At 28.1% G+C, this 18,618-nt stretch overlaps 2 protein-coding genes across 2 annotated transcripts; both read right to left on the reverse strand.

The window, feature by feature from the left end:
• Window positions 1-4,097: 4,097 nt before the first annotated feature.
• LOC135928751 (protein PFC0760c-like) lies at window positions 4,098-5,511 on the reverse strand. Its single transcript, XM_065465206.1, has 3 exons — window positions 5,490-5,511; window positions 4,809-5,433; window positions 4,098-4,668 (listed from the first exon to the last, which is right to left on the reverse strand). Exons 1-3 carry the CDS (start codon window positions 5,509-5,511, stop codon window positions 4,098-4,100), a joined length of 1,218 nt encoding a protein of 405 aa, XP_065321278.1.
• A 2,494-nt stretch (window positions 5,512-8,005) lies between these two features.
• Window positions 8,006-18,003, reverse strand: LOC135929195 (nuclear receptor-binding protein homolog). The gene is made up of 14 exons (XM_065465750.1): window positions 17,835-18,003; window positions 17,675-17,797; window positions 17,530-17,631; window positions 17,404-17,490; window positions 17,322-17,362; window positions 17,184-17,278; window positions 16,985-17,068; window positions 16,809-16,867; window positions 16,568-16,672; window positions 16,374-16,506; window positions 14,443-14,621; window positions 13,388-14,368; window positions 9,305-9,424; window positions 8,006-8,290 (listed from the first exon to the last, which is right to left on the reverse strand). Exons 1-14 carry the CDS (start codon window positions 17,964-17,966, stop codon window positions 8,045-8,047), a joined length of 2,487 nt encoding a protein of 828 aa, XP_065321822.1. The 5' UTR covers window positions 17,967-18,003; the 3' UTR covers window positions 8,006-8,044.
• Window positions 18,004-18,618: the final 615 nt, after the last annotated feature.

Raw genomic sequence — 18,618 nt, forward strand, 5'->3', positions numbered from 1 at the left:
TGTTTTAAAAGTTTGAGCCCAATATTAGTCTTGCAAGTGACGTCTAACCGAACTTTGAGCTCCCATTCGATTAGATTTTAAAATAACATATAAAATATTCCTGAATAATTGGAAAATAATTTACTAGTTTACTCAATCAAACCATTATTTAGAGTAAGGTTTTGCTGGATCAGCTAAATATTCCCTTTTCAAGAATGGTCCTTAATTCTTATGAATTGTGGACCCTTATCTGACATCATCGGAAGTTGTGCGCCGTATTAATACTATACCTTCGTGAATTTTAATAACTCTACTTCTACACATTCGGAGTAAGTATTCACATCCATTTTAACCAATAAAACAAATTACTGCGTATCAAAATCAATATGGTTTCCTTCCCATGGTCTATAAGGAATATTCTATGAACAATAAGACACTTTCGGTACGTTTCTCCATGTTAGCTGGCGCCCCAGGCATTCTTTCATGTAATATTATATAACATTATCGCAATTCTGCTAACAACAATAAAAGCGAAAGGTTGATTTCATCGCATCTATCCCCGAGTGATCCCTTCGGTGTTAAGATATATTTCCTCAATAAATTAGAAATAATCATGTCCACACCCTACTCAATAGTACCACTGTCAACCGATAATTTATATCTTCTTATAAACTGCAATTGTTGTTAATGTGCTAACCCTTTCAAAAATGTTCAATTTAACCTTATTTAACAGGAACTTTTGAGCGTCTCTACTTTAATCTATTTTCGATCACATTGATATATTTCAGTCTTTTAAAGCAAATGACCGTCTCACGTTCTACCTCTCAATTAGAATCTAAAATTTTTCAATACCGCAATAATGCATTTACCACTACAATTTTATTCCCTAGCTGACATACAATTTTAAAATCATAAGTTGACATTTTTCATGACCATTTCACAGACATTAAATATTAAGCGTTAACTAATAAATTAAATTAAACCCGAATATAATAACTAACTTTGTCATACCGTTGACTTAATTAAAATAAAAAAAATTGTTAATAATATTCTGTCCAAATATTAGTTATTTATTATTTAAAATGTGTATATTAATCATATTGAATATTCCCCCTTCACATTACTGAATGTAAACAAAATTATATAACTAAGAGATCATTAGCAAAATATATTTTATTGATAAAAAAAAATCTATAATATAATATATAATACATTTACATAAAATAAAATTTTTATTTTATAAATCCAGGCCAAAATTTTTTTTTAAAAACACCTGAGCCGGGTCTTTAAATATAAAACTCTAGCCGGGCCATAAAATGAAAGAATTAAATAAACCGATTCGGGGTTGATATAAGTTTTTTACAAACTCGAGCCAGGCTGGGTAATTGGTACTACAGTCTCTGGTAAATACTAACTGATGGCCTATGTTTTTTTCTAGCTTGCGAGTCAATAAATTCACTTCGCATATTTGCTACTCCATCAAACGCTCTTCCAAATATTACAAAAATAATTTATGTATATATGTGTGCTTTTCCGCCTAGCCGGCTGCCAGAATTTTTAAAGAAACAATCAAATTTTTTTCATGACAAATAGGATCGCTATAAATTTTTAGTTACTTTTGAAAAGGTGAAATATAAACCCCTTAATTGAAAATTATTTCACTTAAAGAAAATATATAATAGAAAACATATAAAAATTATCCAATTGTTAATATTTTATTATGTTTTGTGAAAATATATAATAAAAAAATAATATACGCCTTCTGAATTAATTATAAAACATATTAAACTAATAGAAGAGTACGATGATATTCTATTGATAAATATAGATATGATCGGAGAATAATTCCAGGGAAAAAAACTCTTCAATTTTCGGAGAAGGGGAAGGGAGATCTTCTGAGATTCAAAGAGAAGTTATCATATATAAATTATCTAACAAGATTAGCATGCATTACGATAACCACAAATTATGATTACAATTTGAACAAATTGAAACAAGAATATTATAGTCATCCGCATAATATGGATCTTCTAAATTTTTGGAAGAGGGAAGAGGATTATAATTTTTCTCTCCACTCAAATCAAATTCTCTGTCCCCTTAACTAGCTCATCTTGTGGAAGGATTTTACTCTGGTTGCCTTAAATTCAAGAACAAAATTTATTTTATAAATGATGGTTAAAAAATTACAAAATTCTCAATTTATAAATAATTATCTTTTTTTTTGCATTTCAACAAAGACTTAAAAATATGCCACTATTTTTAGCGTAGATTCAATTTTATAATTTATATATATTAATGTTTCTTAAAATTTTTTTAATTCACGATTTTTATAATTATAATTTAATGCATATAGAGAATTTATCACGATGCCCCTATTCATGTCGCTTCTGATAGTGGCGGCTAAAGCCTCCACTAATTTTATTTCGTACACTGGTCTACATAAGAGTTATGGAAGGGCAAAACTTTAGGATAACTAAAAATCTTAAAAATAATAATATTTCAAAAAATTTAATATAATATTTAAATTTAATTCCCCAGAAGGGGGGGGGGCATAACATTTTCGAAGAACATAAAAATCCTTTAAAAAATATATAATGTAGTATAAATATTTTTGGGGTGCTCCTGGTTGCAAGTCCCGCTTGATGGTGATGTATATACTTGAGGCATCGGAAAGCTTTGACAACTGACATCGATCCCCAATTTATAAGTCTGAAGATTAACAAATTTTGTGAATAATGGAATAAAAAACAATCCACAAAATTTTTAAAGTCCAAAACATATTATCAATAAATATTTTTATATAAAATAAAGGTTTTATCATATTTTACCATTGAAAATATTTATGGGGAAAAGGAAAATTAATGATTGTGCGCTTTTTTCCTTATCTTCCAAGGGTGTGCAACCTTAACTTTTTGCCTTAGTGTCTCAAGTAGTGTTGTTAAACGACTTGTTTTGAGCCGATTTTTAAAAACGGCTAACTCAATATTTTATCCAGAAAAATATTACCTAAGTCTGAAGATAACAAAGTCTAGCATATATTATCGAAATCTCGAAGCTTCCGTTTTTAAAAATCGGCTCAAAACGAGCTGTTTAACAACACTAGTCTCAACAGTTAGTTTCAGAAAAATGGGTCCTGATGGGGATCAAACCCAGGTATGAATGGATTATTGCACCTCCTTAGTTTAAGTCTCTAAACCCTCAGAACCACATCTGCCACTTATGAAATGAGGATTTTTTTACATTAATGATAAATAATATATATAATATAACCGAAAAACTCTTTATGATTAAATATCTAAAATATTATGAGTAAGAAATCTAATGTAGATATAACATCATCAAACTGTGCGCTAAATATTACTTATCTACAATTGTAATAAATATTCCCTATCGATTACTAATGAGAAATCAACATCACATTTATTAATAATCTTCAAAATCTTTTTAAAAAAACTTGTTCTGCCCAGCATGATCCTATAAGAATTCTTTTTTATTTGTCCCGAAAAGCCCTAGAAATAAATATAGAAATTATTGAAGTCAGCCTGAACCGGCTCTTGGGGAATTTTGATTTAATTTTAGGTCCGACTACCGAAAATTATTTCTTACAAGTTGTGGGTTTAATATTTTACGAAAAAAGGGTGTAAATATTTTACTTTAAAAAAAATTGCAATTCACCCCGTAAAAATATTTTCAAGTTGTTCGGCCCAACCCAAAAATATTTTTACCCATTCCAACCCGACCTTCATATTTAAAGAATTCTAATTTAGTGTTCTTCTTAATGAAAGGATTGAATATTGATGAATCAAATTCTAAGTATTTAATAGAAAGGATTGAGAAGTTGTCTTTTTATTGTATAGATTTATATTTTAAACTCCTTCATAAGATTTATTATATATATAAATTTATATTTTTAATGTTAATACATAGAATATTAATTAAACTGATTGTACGTTGTCACGATGATTGCAATGGCAACCAATATTTTATATGAATACTCCATTGTTTTATTGTTAAATACGCTAACAATATAAATATAGCTATCAATTTGATATTTTAAAATGGATTCTATATAATTAAAATGATTTACCCTTAAATTAGCTAAAAGGAAATTTTTTTTACTATTCTTTGTTGAAAATATTTGATGCCTTCAGCGTTTTTTTTATAGTATTTAACCTTAGTTGCTGTAAAAAACGTTGAAATTTTTTTGCTCGTTCTTTCTCGATAAATTTATTAAAGGATTTGAACTCATACATTTTGGGATAGAATGTCGACGAGGGTATTCTATTTCCACCTTGATTAAGGGGGAAATTTCGGGATGGTTGATTTAAAGATGTCTTGCCGAAAATATGGCTGAATGGTTGTGTAGGTAATTCTTTATCATCATTATTATCAGTATCCGTTAAAGATTCTTGTGAGCAATCTTCATACTCCTCCCCTACATCCTCATTGCCCTCATATGGGGGATCATTCAAATCCTCGTTTCCATCTCTATCCGAATTGTCATCTTTATCCAAATTGTCATCTTTATCCGAATTTTCATCTTTATTAGGTTCATTGTTATAATTGTCTTCCCCGTCTTCATCATCAGCATCTTTACTTTTACGATGGGACTTCAATACATATATTTTTTTTTTCCTTTTCTTCTTTTTTTTCTTACTTTTCTTCTTTTTCTGCTTCCATAAGACATACCTAAATATTGTTTAATTTATATTATAAATATCATATATTTTTTTTAAAGTTGATCGGAGAAAAAAAATAGAATATTTTTTTGATCATGCTACGCAATATATATAATACTATTGCTGAATCTTGTAAAAAAATACGTTTACCATTCAAAGTCATTATCGGTCGAGGCGTCCATAGCATAATGGTAGACGTATTCTATGTCGGTACCACTATTATCCTTTTCTGATCTAAAAGTTACCTTGGATGTCCTACCATCATCTCTACTTTTCGACTTTTTCAAGGCGGACTTGAATGTTACTTGATCCTTGACTTTATGGATAAACTTGTTAATTTCATTCTCTAACGAATCAGAAGCTTCGGGTAAATTTATCACTTCTGCCTCGTAACTGAAATTTTCATCGTCCGCATCAGCATCATCGGATCTACAAATGTCATCATCATCATCTATTTCGACATCTTCTAAGGAGTCAAGATCTTCACCTTTTATTTGATCATTGTTGTTCAAAGGTTTTCCATCAAGTGTTTTTGATACTTTGTAATCATTCGAATCACTTGGATACTGGAAGGAATCTTGGTATTCTTCCAATAAATTTTTATTGTCTTTTGACGAGGAACTTGGTGTTGATGGCTTATTTGTAGCAGCGATTATTTTGGACGGGCAAAATAATGGCTTTGAAATTTTGATTTTTGATATCACGTTATTAATATTACTATTAATACTATTATTATTACTTTCAATATTATTATTTGTGTCCTTCTCAGAGTTTTCTTTTAAAGTGAAAAAATATAAATAATTTAAAAATTAATTATTTATATCGCATTACCGTGTGTACATAATATAATCATAATGGCAATGAAAGATAATGAGAGGATACCAAGAAAAAATCCCAATAAATAATAATACCAAACATTTGTATTTACATGACGTTCGTTGATATTTTCATCGATATAATTTATTCTTGACAGGTCTATAAAATTATAATGACATCAATTAAGAACGATTTTAAGAAAGTATTAAATTATACTGTATAATAGGTGAGTTAAATTGGCATAATGTCGAGATATATTTAGCATATAAATAAAAACACATTTTGCGTCAAATTTGATATTGTGTCAAAATTTAAATCGAATGTCTTATTTATATAATCTTAAAAATTCAAAATAGAGATTCTTTAATTAATATCATATATATTTTTATTATTAAATTGGAATAAATTCTTCTTTTTTTTGCTAGGGTTATAATATTTCGTATACTTATTATTCATTGCAAATATGGAAAGGACTAAAATGATAAAACTTTTAGATTTTATGAATAAAATCATACTATTAATTTATTTTTGACGTATTCATTATAAACTTCATAAGATCAATAGAACCTTACATATGTGCCGTTAAGGCCTATTTCTATAATAGTTTCAACTTGTCTGTCTTGATTCCGTTCAAATTTTCTTAAAAGGTATGGTCTCAGTTTTTTCCTCTCTAAAGTATGTATAGCCAGCTCGGCAAAGGTATAGTAGGGTGGCGGTAAAAATTTATTAAAGTTTAAGGAAAAAAATTCTTTAATAATTCTTGGAGAAAAAAAAAATTACTGTATTTTTAAACTATATCGAATTCAGGTATTTAAGTGGTAAAATTTATCAGAGGGTGGATAGAATAAGTTGAATAATTACTCTATTTATGTTAACCAAAGAAAGAAAGAAACCATTTAATCATTTGGTGCTATTCCACCTTATTTCACAATCTAATTTTGGTTTTAAAAAAATGCTGGAGAAGATGTAGTGAACTAAATATATTTGTTAATAAATTTAATTTCCAAAGATATTTAAAAAATTCTTTAATAATTCTCGGAGAAAAAAAAAATTACTGTATTTTTAAAAACTATATCGAATTTAGTGTTTGTAAAGAATATATTATTCAGGTATTTAAGTGGTAAAATTTATCAGAGGGTGGATAGAATAAGTTGAATAATTACTCTATTTATGTTAACGGAAGAAAGAAAGAAACCATTTAATCGTTTGGTGCTATTCCACATTATTTCACAATCTAATTTTGGTTTTAAAAAAATGCGGAGAAGATGTAGTGAACTAAATATATTTTTTAATAAATTTAATTTCCAAAGATATTTAAAAAATTCTAGATCCTTCTATTTTGAAATTAAGGAACATTAGAATGATTCGTAATTCTCACAAAAAATTAAATTTATTACATGGGCAAAGCATCGGATGTGCCCTATTTTTATTAATGGATATTTTTAAAAAAATGTATCAATAAAGGTTTTATTAGTTCTAGTATCCAAAGTTATAGTAAAATTTATTCTCTAAATTAAAATTCTTTTAACGAAGGCTTTAAATATATCAACTGAATGTGTTATTGAAGCAAAAATTATGTTAATTACTTTAAAATTATCATCAATAAAATGGGCTGTTAGCCCTAAGGAACCTGTATTAAGTTAGTCCAAATGTCCAATTAATCTGATTTTTATTTTTGGATATTATTTATCTTATCAACTGTTCTTTTTCTGCAAATGTATTATACATATGCAATTTAAGTGTATTAGGACATATTGATTTTACAGAACGATCAAGATCACTTATAAAATCTTTTGTATTAACAGTTTTAAAACGTATATTATTATCTATAAATAAATTATGTGAGTGATTTTAAAATTAATTTTCTTAGATAGAGAAACTGGTGATGTAGACTTTAAGAAAATGTCAATTTTATTATATTTTTTACTGAGGTGTGAATGGATTTATAATGATTAATAAGGAGAGATGTTGTTTCGCCTTTACATTTTATAATGCTCTTGCCGCATCTCATATAATTGCTCATTTTTGTGAGGAATTTTGTCAACTTCAACAACAAGCAGAAATATTTCATCAGAAGGAGTATCCTCTATTATAATTAGGCTAGCTAACTTGTCAGATTGGAAGGTTATCAAATAAAAATGACAAATATTAGATTTATTAAAAACAATTTATTAACTATTCTAAATAATTCGTTTTATTTGCATCGAATAAAAGATTATTCATATAAAACAAATAATTTATTATTCGTTTTCGTAAATATTCAATTCAAATTATTCTAATAGAATATTCGATTTTTTTGAATAGGCCTACTATCATGTCAATATACGTGTAAGGAAATACATAATAAATTTATTTCTAACAAGAATATTTCAGTTATTGTGTTAAATATATTAAAATTATAATAATTGGATATATAAGATTTTATTAACAAAAAAAAGTATTTATATATAATTTTAAATAGTATTACAGATATTGATAAAAATATCATATTAGAATGTTAATATTGCTGTTATATTTGAGTCTTATAAGGTTAAATATTAATATAAAATTTATAATTTTATAAATATTTTCTATGTATTATTAAATGTTTCGATATTCGTAAGGTTGAGTAGTTGAGGATTAGCTTCTTTAATATCATTATCACTTTTAATCACTTTAGCTATCTCATCATTCGTTGTATTGATATTTTTATTGCCTATCTCATCATATGTACCTATATTAATATTGTCAATGATATTCGTGTTTGTTGATTCGGGAGTCTTTACATTATTTCTGATCAATTCGTCGATCAAATTTTGAGTAACTTCTTTGTCATTCTTATACATTAAAAATAAATATACATATAATCAAGATCCTGAAACATAATATATAACGCTTTGGCAAGATTCGGTTGTCATGTCATAATTTATTTGTATTTTTTTATAATCAAATAATTGATTAAACGATAGCGAAATTTTAAAATTAATATTATTATAAAATCCTTAATAACGTAATATTTTTATAGAAATAGAAATTTTTTGGGGGTAAAAAATCTATTGCAAATTATATAATGCAGATTTGTCGAGATCCTAAAATATGCTTAATATTTTAGTATCTTCTATAATATTTATCCGACTGGTTTAATATATCAACGTTTAATACAGTATATTTATAAACTTGTAATTTTAATCTTCAAAATGATTACTTCTAAATATTTTAGCAGATCCAGGTCTAAAGCGCTTGTCAATATAGGATGAGGGTCAAACTAATCCTTCTACTTTGGTTTCATTTATGTTCGCACTTAATATGAGACTACAATCAAAGGTAGGATAACAATGCTAAAGGGGCAGTAAGCCAACAACCGGGTGAGGGATGAAAGGACTCCCCTCCCCCTAACAAAGATTCTCTTATATCATTTCAAAAATTTAGAACTGTTGACTCCCATCCCCCTAACAAAGATTCTCTTATATCATTCCAAAAATTTATAAATTTAGAACAATATGTGATTTTAACAAAGCTAAGTTATATAATCAGCAACAAGTTTGCAACAATAGATTTACCCATTAACGTTTCCATTTATATATAAATATCATGCTTATCAGGGAAACGAGATTAAGATTAAAAAACATTTTTTTTTATAAAGGTACAAAATTGATAAGCTAATAAAATCTCTAATTTGATTGATTAAAAAAAAATTGAAAAAATGAGTAGTTTTAGATAGAAATTTAATTTGGTGAAAGGGTTGACTTGACTTAAAGGGTTCGAGACAAAGATATGGTCAAATATGGTCACCTTCGCAAGGTTCATTAATTATATAGTAAATAATATTGTATATATTCTTTTTTTAAAACTTCGTTGATAAAGCCGTAATTGACTAGTTCAGTGGCTAGAACTTGAGCACTGTCATTTTTAGTTATTTCGCATTGTAAATTACGACTAAGTTTGTTTTCCATTTTCAAAACGAGGGTAAGCTATAAATAATTAATTTTTTAAAAGTCTTTTTTCAATAAAAAGATCTGAAGAGATCGTAACTTTAAGCCAGGACACAATTAAAAAAAAATTTTCTTTGCTTCTATTTTTTTTTCTACCGTTGAGCCTGGAATTTCTTAAAATTTCATTATTTATATTTTTGAAACATTTTAGTATAAAAATTGAAAATATGAGCGGTAAATGAATGTCAAACGATGATTTTCCAGCTGACATATTAATTGATATAATTTGAATTCATTCTTCGACTCGATCCGGTTTTTGTAAATTTATGCTCCACCCCCCCCCCCCCTTGGGATTGTATATCCTCATGAATTTTTAATAGGGTCATAGTTTAAAAAATCTGAATTTTAAGGCATTTTCAGAGCCATTCCGAGTTCAAGGAGTGCGGGCCTATTTTTAATTTTGTAAAATGTAGGGGAAGGAGTGCAGGGGCCCCTACAAAGGGGGGGGGGTCCGAAGCAACTTCTTCAGTAAATTTTGGGGACTTTTTTTTACATCCATCATTATCATGTGATTTCTGGTTTATAAATGTAACAATAACACCCCCCCCCCCCCACTTGATATTTAATTTAATATATTGACTGAAATTTTGGTCGATGTTTAGTAAATTTTTTATCCGAAATTTCTTGTTATAAATTATTTTTCCAATTTTAAAATATGCCTAAAAATATTAACCAATATTGACAATAGCAAAATTCCTAGAAATTGGATTACTTATAGTATTAAAATGTATAAAGTTTTTTGCTTAACATGTCTCTTATTTGGTGGTCCACACGCAAATTTAAAATGGACATGTGAAGGTCTAGATAAATGACAAAATATTAATCGTGATATTATTCTGCATGAATCTTCACAGGCACATATGAAGGCCTATTATGGAAGGCTTTCTCATAATAAAAATTCGATATTAAAATTTATAACACCTCAGAATGAATGTGTAGATAATAACCGTTCTATTATAAGAATTATAATAAGATGTTTAGATTATTTAATATCTCGAAACCAAGCCTACTGGGGGAACAGGCAACAAGAAGGCAATATGATGGCCCTTATTAAGCTTATTGCGATTCTGAACCTTTACTAAAAATGTATATACAGCAAAATGAAGAAAGAAAAAAGGATAAAAAAAAATAAGGGATTAAAAACGAAATTATATTCAAACCTATTATCATATAATAACATAAACATTCTCATTGAAACCATGAAAAATATGGTTATAAAAAAATTCAAAATGAGATTACATTTAACAGGTGCTTTTCAATCATAGTTGATGGCACATACGATGTTTCGAAATCAGAAGCAATAGCTTTGATAGTAAGATATGTTGAAAATAGTGAGACGCCGAAGCCTGTTGAAAGACTGATTGACATATATTGTACGGGAAATACCACAGGTCTCGATATAAAGCATAATATAATATCCAAACTTGGCTCGATGAATTTACCCCTTGAATATCTAGTTGGGCAAAGTTATGATGGCGCCTCAAACATGAGTGGAAGAATCAATGGTGTGCAAGCCTTGATTAGAGAAGAGGCGCCAAAGGCAGCTTTTATTTGGTGTTATTGTCATCGATATTTAATCGTTGTTCAATTATGTCAATCAATTAAAGAACTTCGAAATGTTCTAGGAATACTAGATGAGATTTATGTCTATTTTAATGGTGCAAAAAGATATAAGGTACTCAAAAAATTTCAGTGTAATGATCTGAAAAAATCGCAACGATTTTTACGCGTCAAGAATACAACTCGGTAATAGTTTCTTATTTATTTAAATTTTAAATGTTTTTTTAATTAGAAGCTGGCTATCGTCATATAAAGCTATTGTAAATTTTTTTCAACTTTATGATGCCTTGAGGGCAGCTTTAACAAATTTAAAGGATTCTGAAGATCCTGCCACTTCCACTATGGCTAGTGCTATATTCTTTAGAATATAAAAATTTGATTTTATCTTATCACTTTGTGTTTTGGATAAAATATTGTTGATAACAAGTTTGGCTTGTACAAAATTGCAAACCATTTCGAAGGATATAGGGTATGCAATAAATCAAATTCAATACACAAAAGATTGCTTGATTAATTTGAGAAGTATAATATAAATTATTGTCTTAATTATTTTTTAATCTAATAGATAATAACACTGAATTTTTGGATGTTTTTTCAAAGGCGCAAGATTTTATGAAGGAGAGAAATCTACATTTTGATTTTGAAAGTTCTAGACTTCAAACATTACAATCCAAAAAGGAGAGGTATATATACTTTCATCATTAAATATAGGAATTTTTTTTAGCTTTAAAATAAGTGTGTTTTATGCTGCACTCGATTTAATTATTATGCAGTTTAACGAAAGATTTAATGATGATTCCATGAAATATTTACATCAAACATCATTTTTTACGCCAAAGGGAATGACAGAAAAATCAATTATTAAAGAAGATATCGAGGATATCTGTGAATTTTACAATTTAAATTCAAGTCAAATTTTCAAAGAAATGTTGAAGTTTAGAAATATTTATAAGATGGCCAAAATGGGGAATGTAATTAATACTCATGACCTAGAGGTTCAAGAATCTAAAGATTTGTCAGATTCTGAGAATTGTAAATTTATTTAATTAAAATATTTTTACCAATACATTATTTAGCTTCTTCTGATGATGATAATTCAGGAACTTACGATTCAGTTTGGAAAAACTATTCATTTATTTTACCTTATCGTTTACTTTTAAATTTTTCTGCTTTCCCTAATTTAAGAATTTTATATAAATATCTATTAACCATTCCCACAACCTCATGTACTGCTGAAAGAGTCATGAGTAAAATTAAATTAATTAAAACAAGACTGCGCAGTACCCATGAAAGATTCTTTTCTCAATAATTTAACCATATTATCAATGGAAATTTTTTTATTTAAACAATTAAATACTGATGAAATTATAAATTCTTTCGCTTTCTCTTCCCCTAATTTATCTAAATTATTAATTTAAAAATAATATTTATAAAGTTAAATTTTTTGCATTTTATTTATATTATATATTAAAAATTGATGCAATAAAAAATATTTTTGAAATTTATGGGTGTCATAATTATCATTTTTTCGAAGGGGGGGGATACTTTTAATGGGGGTATTCTGCTTCATTCGCTCAAAAAGTGTAGGGGCCACTGAAGGAGTGTATAATGATTTTAGTCTTGCTAAACTTCCAATTAAACCTGGAACAAACAAACAAAAAATCTAAAACGATTAAACATTTTGTCAACTTCAATTTTTTGTTTTTAGCATTTCGGGATTCTTTTTAATTGAATTGTATAAAAAAAAAATTAAAGAATTCTAACTTTTTTTTGGTAAAAATGCACTAAACCTTTGTTTATTCTTTACTTTCTTTCAAAGTGGACATTTGTCGTAATTTTTTCCAGTCCTACCTACCCTACCACCATTATAAGAGGCCGAGTACAAATACCGAACCAAAAACCGTTTTTTCAAAATCGGTCCGGTCCGTTAACTTTAACTAGAAATAACTTTGACAATTTAATCATGTTCAATCTTGTTTATTAACAAAAATGAATAATATGTATTTCCCATTTTAAAAACTCAAACTTTTAAAATATCATTATATATTTGTGATAAAAATTCTGGCTATGAAAAATACAAATTTTATTAGAATAGTATAAGAAAAATTTTTGGGATCCTGGGCAGGGCTCATATTTTATTGAAGATCTACCTGGCACTAGCAGATTTATCTAAGTTCATAAAAGGCTAATTTAAACATCTTACGATAAAAAGAATTCATAATTAGGAAAATTGCTAATTTTATACCATCACCCTCAGGTTTTTTTAAAAAAAAATGATATATTTTTGTTAACATTTTAGCAAAGGGAACCGAATTAACGAAAAAAATAGATTACATGATTTCATGTATAAGAAAAAAATAAATTATAATGTAATAAATTTACATTATATTTTCTTGTGTCTATAACCCCTTCATCTGTATCACATTCGAGTTGAGCCTTATCTTCAATAACTTCGACATTGCTCGTCAAATTATTTCCGTTAGAGGAACTCTGATGATTGGCTTCAATCAGACTTCCGGTCATCACTAAAATACGGCTCGTTTCTTTTTCTTCCTCCTCATCTTGATCACCGTGATCGCTTCCCGAACCATCGGTCACATTATTATCTTCGATTCCCTCGACATCTTGTTTCCCCAGCGATTCATTCCCTTTGATCCCTTCATTCGTGCCATTTTGATCGTACGTATTTTCTTTATTAGATTCCGTCTCCGTATATTGGTTAATTGTATTATTATTATTGTTAAAAGAATTTGGATTATTATATCTATCGTCTTTACCGCTATTTATCCCAACTTCGTTGGAGTTTTCTTCTTTAACAACCATTTTGGTGGAGTTATCAGTCGTGGCCCTATTTCTATCGACTACATTATCTTGTTTTTCTTTGGATCCATTCTTAACGATTTTAGCTAAGTTATTAGTAACGTTTACTCCATTGCGCGAACCATTATTTTTTAGATGATTACCATTTCTATAACACGAATTTCCATTTACGTTACTATCATTTTTGGAGTTTAGTTTTAAAACATCTTTTCCAGTGTTTTGTAATTTATCACTGCCTTCTTCTAGATTATTGCCTCCGCAGGTTAAATCGTTTAAAATGTTCGAATGAGATAGGGTTCCCTCTAACTTCGCGGCAGTAGGAGCTTTGTTATGAACAGGCTTGGAAGAATTAGATTTGGGGGGATTATTAGAGTTGGTCGGGGGCAAGGAAGCGGGCATGGAATGATGAGCGGGTGGTTGGGACAAATGGAAGGATGTGAGAGGGTAAAACCCATTTTTAACGTCTTCTAGCAGTTTCTCTATCTCGAGCGAGGAAGAAGGTAATTTTGAAACGGTATATTCTAACGATTTAGGGATTTGTTGCTTATTTAATAAAAATAAATATATTATAATTCATTTTAAAAAATCAAACGCTCGCTTTTCTTTAAAAAAAATACCTGCTGTTCTTTTGTGGCAGCAGTAATTTGGTTCAAAATATCGGGGTTAGGAGCGGATTTGGAAGGTTTGGAGTCTATGACATGACGAGATTTATTGGAAGGCTTGATTTCGGCGATGATATGATCGGCAGGAAATTTTTTGTTGATCAAATTTTCCGAAACGTTGTCTGAAAAGAATTCTTTTAGATATAGATGTAATTTTAAAAAGAAAACATTTAATTTCATATCGAATTATAAGTTTTTATTTGAAAATCAATGTTTGTAATCGGAAATATTTATAAACAACAGAAACCTTCTTCTATCGGAATCCATTTTAAAATTCTGGCAAATGTAGAGGTATTTAGGCATTATATAGTAAACGGGCTAAGTTGAAGTGGTGCGTTATTTAATATCAAACCAATATATAAATGTAGAGCGTTATGATGATAACGCGATAAAATTTGAAAAAAATATGTTGCGATGTATATTTCAATAAATTATTAATGCTAGGAAGAATCAGCTGTGATTTCGATAGCGTTAAATAATTCAACGCTTGAACATAACGCGTTTACTATAAATGAGGTACTTTATCCTATGAATTTTAGACAATTTTCGCAATTTTTTTTTAAAAGGCTACATTCTTATATCAATTTTTGTTCTCATATGAATAAAACACTCTATTTAGAGAAGCATCTAGGACACCCTTTTAGTTAGTTTTATTTAACTATATATAAATTTTGAGATATACTTATAGGCAGAGATGTCCTGACAGTCAAGTGTTGTTAAACGGCTCAATTTTTGAAAACGTCTAACCTAGGATTTTCAAAAAATATTATGCAACCTAGAGATTTTGCTTTTGGACATCTATTAGAAAAAATCTCGAAGGTTATATAATATAATTTTGGCTAGAATCTTAATTTAAAATCGGTTAAATTGAGCCGTTTAACAACATTACCCAAATCAATACCGTCAATACCCAAAACAATAATTTAGTATATTTAAATTTTATTGGAAAAAACCTAAATCTTTATCGGTGTTTGGAAAATTTTGTATGATTTTTTTTTAAAATAGAAATTCCGATATAATGTTGTTTAAATATATATTTTTTTACATTTTATAAAGGTTAATTATCGTTTGTATTAACTAGGTAATGTGTTAAAGGCTCGATTTTTGAAAACGGATAATCCAATATTTTAGCAAAAAAAATTATTGTAAGACTGGAAATCTTGCTCATAGATGGCAGAAAGGTTATTAACAAAATTTTTCGCGTAATATTATTTTGGCTAAAAAAAATTTAAAATAGTCTAAATCGAGCCGTCTAACAATTCTAGCTACTGGTATTGTTTAAAATGTAAGGTATCAGCTGATGCCGATATTTCCCATGTTTAAAATGTAAGGTATCAGCTGATGCCGATATTTCCCAAGATCCTTATTTATTTAGTTTAAAAATCACAATATCAAATTTTTACATATTACATTATTATATTTTAAGATGTGGTAAAGCGACAGTTTGATGGGTGTTGTTTTGTATCTTTTGTCAATTATTTATCACATTTTAAATCAATAATGGAGCGATATGAGTAAGGGTTAAGATATATTAAAAATGGTTTTTAATAATATTTCATCAGTTTTATTTATAACCAGCATAGAAAAAAAATAAACAGCATTTTCCTTATCACATTTATTAATTTAGAAATTTGTAGATGAGTTAACATTAAGGAGTATTTGAAAGTATTTACTAATATCATGAATTTTGATGGATCTATTTTTTTTGATATGAAACCCTTGAAAAGTTTATGTTCTATTAAAATTGCAAGCTAGGTGGGCTATATATTTTTTAAATCATCAAGTTGGACACCAAGAATCACACTATGGGACAAGAGACTTATTGCAATCTTATAAGGTATATACTCCATTTTTAAAAAACACATATAATAATAGGTTATAAAAACTTGAATTGTTGACTATGCAATGAGCAGATATGAGTCTTAGTGGGTGAACCTCAAACAATATAGGATGGAATAATAATTCTCGAGCAGTAGGTCTATCTTTGGGATTGGGGTTGATGCATTTTTTTATAAAATTCTTTTTGAGTGTAAATAATAATAATGGTGTAAATATTTATTGTAAAATTTATTAATCAAACTCGTTGGGATATATTTTTGATGGACTCCAAGGCATTATTAATTGTGTCTTCTGGATTTGAATTTAAATTTTCTGATGTTCCAGACACTTCAAATATACCTGTCATCTGAAATAAGTAAAAAAAATCTTAATATAAAAATAGATATTAGGTTTAGTTGGGATAATAAATTATTCAAAATAAAACTGTTGTAATTTAGACTCATTGTTTCAACTTATGAAAAAATACATATAATTGCACTTACTTCAAGTGCACAAATTCCAAAAGCATATATATCAACTGCTGTTGACAATGGTTCTGAGGCTGTAAAAATATAAAACATAGGATAGATTCAAAACAACAAAGGAATAAAAAGTAGGCAAAATTAAATGATTTATTTAAATTAAATATATCATAACAAAATTAAATATGTCTTGTTACAAGAGTATTCTGGTGCTAAAAAATAATGATCCTTTTGATGTTCCCTGCATGTCTTTATGTTTTGATGAATAGCATCTGGTGCGACTATAGTTTGTGTAAATTAATTTATATATTATTATTTTATAATTATAAATGCATAAGTATTATAAATGCATAAGTATTATAAATAAATATATCTTAATCAAATTTATTTTAACACCTGATCCTATTTTTATTAAGCCATTATGTTGAATAAATATAGTTCCCAGGCGTAAATTACCATGAATTATAGGTGGATTACAAGAATGCAAATATCTAAAATTATGAGGGTAATTTTAAAAAAAATTTAAAAATATACTGAAGGCCAGATAGAATTTGTATACACCATCTCTTCCATGCCTAAAACAAGTATATAAAATAATACAAATAACATTCTATACCTTTAATTGAATTGTGGCACCATTTTTTGTAGTAGTTAATAAAAAACTTTTAAAAGAGCCAGCCATATACTCGGTTATAAACACAATCTTAAAATAAATTATGAAACAAGTACAAATTAAATTTACCCTTGGACTCTCTTGCTTAAAATCCAGCCAATAAGCATGAAACTTAACAATAGTTGGATGATGTAAGGATGTTAAATTATGAAATACGGTTTTTATTTTTTCCTTATATTAAACAGAATAAGTGAGAATAAAAATATAGACATACTTCTTGATCTTTAAAATTTCTTCTTTCAGAAAACTGTACCTCATTCCAAACTACCTCCATACCTTCTTCCATATCCATAGCCAAATATGCGGCATCAATCCCAGGTACATCACGTTGTTGAACCTAATGAATATTATAATAATATATGATATAATTTAACTTTTTCTTTCCTTTTAAGCCATCGACCACATGGGCTCTCCTCTAATATTTCTGTTTCATCATCTGAATCGTCAGCACTATATTTATACATTTTCTTCTCCTTCGATTCTTTACATTTAGAATTATTTTCCATATCTACTAATGTTATATTTATAATAAATTCGTCTAAAATAGCATTTGAAAAGTAAAAATGTTTAATGACCGCACACACGAGTGTTAAGGGTTGCCAATTTTTTTAAAAAAAGGTTGATGCTTTACCCCGACCTGTTTACAAATAACAAAGATAAAGCCAGTGCTGTTGAATGAAACTTATATTTCATTCAAATCTGTTAAGAAGAGTCATAGAAGACAATATCTAAGCTATCACAGAAAATCGACCATGACTCACCGACCCAATAGGCCGTATAGACTTATCTAAGGAAAGGGGGGTTGTCATTAAATTTTGGGGGCTTCATCTCAATACCCTCACCGTTGCCTTAAGCCGGATATCGACCTGTGCAAATTGATGATTGGTATTTTTTATTTCCCTATGATTATTTGTAAAATATATATCTTTATATCATTCCCAAGTCCAAGGCAATTTTTTAGGCTTAATTATTATGATTGTTTACATTAGTACAGTTACCAGTATAAAGGCAAATATTTACTAATAGTAGATTATTGTCAGCCTTATAATTATAAAGCAACTCAAGGCATTTATTCTGAAATTGTCTGCTTTTAGTGCCTAATATAATTATTACATTAATGCGTTTGGTAGACACTAAACAGTATATATTCTTGTTAGA

Source organism: Gordionus sp. m RMFG-2023, chromosome 4 (genome assembly GCF_954871325.1).
Source record: "Gordionus sp. m RMFG-2023 chromosome 4, tfGorSpeb1-WG-v2, whole genome shotgun sequence".
Lineage (NCBI taxonomy): Eukaryota > Metazoa > Nematomorpha > Gordioida > Chordodea > Parachordodidae > Gordionus > Gordionus sp. m RMFG-2023.